The sequence below is a fragment of the Tigriopus californicus genome, chromosome 5, assembly GCF_007210705.1.
Source record: "Tigriopus californicus strain San Diego chromosome 5, Tcal_SD_v2.1, whole genome shotgun sequence".
NCBI lineage: Eukaryota > Metazoa > Arthropoda > Copepoda > Harpacticoida > Harpacticidae > Tigriopus > Tigriopus californicus.
In genome coordinates, this window is record NC_081444.1 from 5,431,800 (window position 1) to 5,438,269 (window position 6,470).

Sequence of the window (6,470 nt, forward strand, 5' to 3'; positions counted from 1 at the left end):
TGATTTACAAGACAGATTTACCCTACCTAGAAAAGGCTATTTCTGTGGATTCCCTATGGTGTGCTCTGAGTGTGTATGGGAAATCAAGTTGAACGCTTGTCCTCGTCTTGAGGGACATTTCTTCCTGTCGAAAGCCAGACTTGCTGTCTTGGCCAACTCAATGGAGGACCGTAAGACGCACTAATGTTGTTTCTTTTGGTGCCACTGGGCACTAATTCGAACCACAACGATTATCGGAAGAAGCATTAGACAATGTCTTTGGGATATTGAGCACCCACTGCCAACCTTTAAGGGGAATCATTTTTCATCCAAACTTACTAAATCATGCTTAGAGTGAATGGTTATGCCAAGCATTAGGAGAGGCCTCAAAGAAGGTGCTTAATACTTATGCCTTAGTACTTAACTTAATACTCATAACAAAAATGATAGCGCGAAACTGTTAGGGAATGAAAATTAGACCGTATCCGTTGGAGATATGGGTTATTTTTCTCATCACTCACTATGACAAGGACCACTGAAGCATTTTTTCAGGAAAGACCTTGTTTGTCGCGTTTTTAATAAAAATCTTGTGCTGAACCACAAACAGGTTTTCTATGAGCGACTAAGCAGAAGTGAGAAGTATTTCAAATGACAATCACCGATTTGTCATTTAATTTCCCACTAAATTTTATTTCAACTAATGATATTGCAAACCAAAGTGGTCGGGAATGCGATTTTTAACATTTGAAGCTTGTGTAGTTGCAGTTAATAGAAATCTGAATATATTGAGGACTAATTTGTTCGTATGATTATTGTTGTATAAATGACAAATACACAATAAGCGCCTGCAATGTTTTGCGAGATAAATGAATTATCCAATGAGAGAGAATTGGATTTCCTTTGATGGAAAAATAGTTGTTTTTATTTTCAGCAAGCTGAATTGCATTAAACACTTTCAATGATTGTTTCCATATGACCTGCTATCATTGGCTTTATGTTCGTTTAATCCCTTTTTTGCTCAAATATTTTTTGCCTGCTGCCAGTTGGGCTAATGGCTTTGGTTAAAGAAAAAGGACCAGCAAAAACAACCTCAATGGAACCTCTTGCTCCACCAATTGACTTTTTTGCGGGAAACGGGGTTTTTGAGGCTAATAAGTTCAAGTAAAAGAGCAAGCCATCCGTAGTCGTCCCAATTCTTTATTTTGCATCCCCAAAAGAATGCAGACCATTCGTTGAAAGTCCCACGATTCAACCCAACTCGTCAAATGAGATATGAGATAAAACGTTATTTCTTTTCAAGGCAATTAGAAACCAGCATAATAAAAAAGTATAAATGATGTTCAAGGCATTGACATATTTCTCATATGAACAGGAGTTTATTTCTACACACACATCATTGACTTCTTGAGACCAAATATGGAGTAACATTTCCCCTGTAAAGTCGCTCCCTCAAATGCACTACCTTTGTGTTTCTTGATAGTTAGATAGCCTCAAAAAGAGCCTCCGACTCAACAAAAGTCATTATCGCGTTCGCACATGGCATTAAACCAATCTTGCAGTTGGCCATCAGTCTCCACTAAGCTGGAATGTCGACTGAAGTTGGTCCATTGCGCCAAGGCTCGTGGCAACGGGAACAATCTTTGGTAGGTTCCTCTATTCTGATTCTCCACATACACAGTGTAGAGTGTGTCCAGCATGCTTGGGGATATGCATTGAAAGCAAATGCGACATTCTTTCTGTTGACAGGCATTGTGACATTTTAGGCATTGCTCTGGCCGAGCCATGAGCTCCACAGTGGTGATAAAGTCCCGCTCTCGAGCATTGATATTGCCTCCCAGAGAGCCCAAATCCATCATGTGGAACGCTGTGGATCGAAAAGATACGACGATATACCCACATTCAGGAACTGGTATGAATATTAACGTAGGGAAACCTATGTAGTTTCAGGGAGGGTCGGACATTTGAGAGCTCGAGGTGTTCGATTTCAGGGAACTCCTACGCTTTCCTAGATCAAGTTAAGGACTACTGCAGTGTCTGGACATTATAAGTCATATTCTGATGGTATGGCTTACGTTGAAGGCGGGCCAAGAAATCTTAAGATCTGAGAATCAAAGATGCAATGTGTTATCTGTTCTGACTAAATTGTGTAAAAAATCCAAATACTGAAGCACCGTTTTTAATACAATTGGTGCTTTTACTTTGTTACGACGTCATTCCAATAGAAAGAAAAAAATACAATATTCTAAACATTCATTATAGTAGATCAGCCAGTTTTATTGTTTAGGGTATTTTTACTTAGTTTACATTGTAATAACGCTATGGTGCAAATGATTTTTTTTGTTGAAAAACGAACTTGTTTCGTTACGTACAAAATAATGTATGGTCTGGATCACATAACCGCGGAAGAGATATACACTCCTATAACCCATTCCAAAATAACACGTGGGCAAGTACAAGGAAATCTCCGAGTGCCAAAAACGAGATTAGATTTGCGAAAACATTTCTTCAGTGTTCGCTCTGTTAAGATATGGAACGATCTCCCAGGCGAAGTGCGACAGTGTCATACCGTCAACGAATTCAAAAATAAATATGACTCCCATAACAAGATTTAACTTTCAACATAATCACCCTTCCCATGTCAAAATGTGTTCTCTTTTTCACTATTTCCATAATGCAAGTAACCCAAATATCTTCATAATGACTATTAATGGTCCCTGAAGATTAATAAAACCTTGTAACCTTGTGTTATTTCTTGCTTCTTGTTTGAAAGTTTCAACAAAAACTTTTTAAAAATCACAGCTTTTGATGACTTTTAAAAGTTTCCCTTGATGTTTCAACTTTTCTATGTATTTTTTCTCAATATTTAGCGATTGCTTTGGGAGTAAAAGTAAGTCAAATATTTCACCACTAAAGCTGAAATATTAATGAAGACTTTCATTAAACATTTTTCCGAACAGGTTATTTCATACTTACACAGATAACAAGAAAAAGGGGTTACATTGCTTCATTGAGTTTATCATCCTTTTTCCGTTTTTGTCCTATGTAATTTAGTGGTCCTGTAAGAGGAGCAATTAATTTTCCTAGCTTTCTGGCAATCCTGATTTTGAAAATTTGTTTGATCCCATCACTAGGGGAAACACAGAACAGAAAGTAAATAACCTGTTCAGAAGGAAAAAGGAAGTGTGAATGAATCAACTGAGTGGGAGAGTAGTTTGTGTTTCCTATTTATTGTGGCGCCATAAAGAATGAACGAAATAATGCGTTTCGATGTGTTGGCGAAATTATGTGTTTTACTGGACGCCTGGGAAATGATCTTGTTTACCATGCATTCATGATCAGTTTCGTCGAAGGGTCGGTTCTCTATGACAAATCCCTCCCAATTTAACATCACATATTAGGTCTTGTTCTATCAATCATGAGTTGTATTAAATAACTCGTTTGACTGTCTTATTCACATTCAGCGATGGTCATGAAAAGAAACCAAATATGGTACAATATTCACCCAAAAACTAGTATTTGCACCTTTGTTAAGTGGCAGAGCTCATTTAAACTGATTGTTTTTAGAGTCAATCTCTGAAAGTGACTCAAGTCTTCCTAAGCACATCAAAGTACAACAAGACCATGTATTTCGAAACATGAGCAAGTCTAGCACATTCTTAAGCTTCAGATTTTACAAAATGGCCAAAAAAGCTGCTTTATGAGACAAACCAATGACTCTTGAAATAGATTCAAATTTATAAACTATTTAAGGAATGTGAAAGCACGGTCTTCAAAGTTTTCAACAATAAAGAATGTAGAGTTTCCTACTTCAATGACAACAATTACTAACGTTCATTATTTAGTATGAATAAGTAGAGTATTAGGCCAACTTACCGTCAAAAAGATACCGTGAACTTCGTTTGACGTTCAGCTCGATATGTCTTCCCAGATCTGGTGATCCATTAGCCTCGAGCAAATAAGGCTGAAGGTTATCATCTAACACAAAGTCCCATCTGGTGAGTTGAAAAAAAGAGGAATTCCCTGCTTTAGGAAAGTCTTCAGCAGCACGCCTTAATCTTGGTAGACTTTCAAGGATCACATCCAACACCATCTGCTTCATTTTCAAAAATAAGACATCTGGATCTTGACCCTGATCGCGAATGTAAGCGGCCAAGGCCGCATGATGAGGATACCGCAGGGTCGTATAATTTTTCACACCCGGTATCCAGATGGCATGAGCAAAGTCGTGGTCCCGAATCACGTAAGAGTCCACGGAACTTGAGATTGGGTCCGCTTGGAACTCGTGGTACGGATTGGGACAGAACCTCAGCATAAGCTTCTTGTTGGTGTACACTCTCAATGGATTAATCGATGTAATCAGCACGTACATGGTCAAGTCGAATTTGTACCCTCCCACCAAGTAGGGTGGATGAATGAGTTCTTGAATCAGGAGTTCTTCATTCTGCCAACTAGGGACATCTGAAGGATTGATGAGGGAAACAACGTGTTGATGTGGGTGCTTGGTGAGAAACAACTTCTTGGGATGGTTCTTTACAAAAGCCTTCAAATGGTGTGCGTCGCGTGGAACGAGAAATGTTTTGGGCACAAACGGAAATCCCTTGGTCGACAGTTGAGACTTCTTGACAATGGCATTTAGGCCCGGAATCTTGTTGAAACGTTGATGGAAGCCCATGGTTTTCATTTTGAGGAACATGTCGTCCCAAGGGCAGTTCAGACCCCAGACCAGATCAGCCTGTTCCATATCATTAGTTGGCACAAATCCAAACTTTTCAGTCACCGACCGGACAGTTCGGAGCCAGATTTCTGGCCCACAAAGATGGACCGTGCGAGACTTTTCTAATGCGAAGAAACAAAAGGAACCATTCAGCATTTTCAGTATTAAAGACCCCTCTCCCCCCTCCAAGATGTGAATTATCAAATCATATGAATCACACGTTTCCAGGAATGTCACTTATTGAAACTAAAGCTCGAGGACGAGATTTGTTGACCTATCTGATGCTTGCTTATGAAGCATAGTGTATATTTAATTATTTAAGGCATTGTGTGACTGTTTCCTTAAATTTGAAGGCTAAACTGTGGAACCCTTCTTTCAAAATTGACACTTTAAATACTTTGTTCCCAAATTTGTTTGAGTAGTGACAAATAAACTTGACACCATTAAATACATGTCACACACACTTCTTCTCACCTGGATAACTGCTTTTGAAAAGCAAGCAATAGAGAATAACATTTTGAATTAGCGTCACCGCCACAATAGCCATCAAAATGTATTTGATGAGATGACTGCGCATTCTCCATCAAAGCAAGTCAGACACCATAAAAAGCATTAAGAACACTACTGGGAAAACGAGTGTTTCCTTTTTCTTTTCGAAGATAATGTCATTATTAGCAACTACTGGCGTGAAGTAGAATGTGCTCAGTCAGAACAAAAGCTTTCTGTTGACGAGATTGAAGCAACCATCTCATACGTACGAGAGGGCATCAACCAACAATGGGACTGGTTTTGATTTTTTTAAATGATTTGAAGAAAGTGAAAAATCCTTTGTACTACAGTAATATATTGTGCTGAAAATGGTGGTTGCATTTATCTCCCACACTAAAAACTTTAGTTTAAGCTGAAACCATCGAATTTTTCATCTTTCCACTCAAGAGAGAGAAAAAAAGAATCTGTTCAGAGGCCACAGGTATATGGTTTAGGCTGGTTGTTAAGACCGGTAGGCTGTTTCTATCGTGTAAAATATATAGTTTGACATAACTAAAGGTTACAAGAGCCTGTTCCGAAGAACTTGTACAATGATCTTTTAACTCGCTTTTAGAATAGCTGTTTTTGTGGTATACGCAAAAGAAGATCAAAGTTTTGGTCCAGTTTTGATATGAATCACCCTCGTTCAATTCATGGTTTTGGAAACTTGTGTGGGAGTTTTTCTTAGCTGTTGGCTCAATTAATGAAGCTTGAAGAAAAGTTTCGTGCAACGTGATTAGTGTTGTAAATTGTCACACCTCTAGTCTTACAAGTGTACCATACAGTCTGATTCACTTCAGTTGAGACGAGTATTACGTGTGCTTTTCCAGGTAAAGTCACTTTTGGAACGGAAGACAGAAAAAGTTAAGCAACAAATGTATCTCCAAAAATATATTATAATAAGATTGAGATCAAGAAAATGAACCCTCTTTTGCTAAGGTTGCTGTTATTCCTTTGTCCCCGGTTTGTACCATACCTGTCTCAACAAAATGGAGGCTAACTTTGATTTGTTATTTTGCATTCATACTTTATTATGTTGAAAAGATGGTTTTTCTACTTAGAAGCGTTTATTTATCATATAAAGTAGAAAGTCCTTGGAAATATGAATATTTTTTAAAGGGATGGTCTGGGATTATTACAAAGGAAAGCGAAATTTGTTTTGCTATTATGCCTATCAATCTTTGTTTTGAACAAGGATATCATATTTTGTCTGCAAGAATATTTGCGAGAAATTTATCACTGGGGTTGC

At 38.1% G+C, this 6,470-nt stretch overlaps 1 protein-coding gene across 1 annotated transcript; it reads right to left on the reverse strand.

Moving 5' to 3' along the window:
- Positions 1-1,335: 1,335 nt before the first annotated feature.
- LOC131880519 (probable tubulin polyglutamylase ttll-15) lies at positions 1,336-5,351 on the reverse strand. Its single transcript, XM_059227175.1, has 3 exons — positions 5,168-5,351; positions 3,853-4,815; positions 1,336-1,843 (listed from the first exon to the last, which is right to left on the reverse strand). Exons 1-3 carry the CDS (start codon positions 5,268-5,270, stop codon positions 1,488-1,490), a joined length of 1,422 nt encoding a protein of 473 aa, XP_059083158.1. The 5' UTR covers positions 5,271-5,351; the 3' UTR covers positions 1,336-1,487.
- Between the last annotated feature and the right edge of the window lie 1,119 nt (positions 5,352-6,470).

What these genes read in the sequence shown, in the direction of transcription:
- LOC131880519 (XM_059227175.1), bottom strand. Translation starts at nt 5,270, where the DNA reads ATGCGCAGTCATCTCATCAAATACATTTTGATGGCTATTGTGGCGGTG. An exon ending in TTTCAAAAGCAGTTATCCAG is followed by an intron (nt 4,816 to 5,167) that starts GTGAGAAGAAGT and finishes TCTTCGCATTAG; the next exon opens with AAAAGTCTCGCACGGTCCAT. An exon ending in TTCACGGTATCTTTTTGACG is followed by an intron (nt 1,844 to 3,852) that starts GTAAGTTGGCCT and finishes TTCGATCCACAG; the next exon opens with CGTTCCACATGATGGATTTG.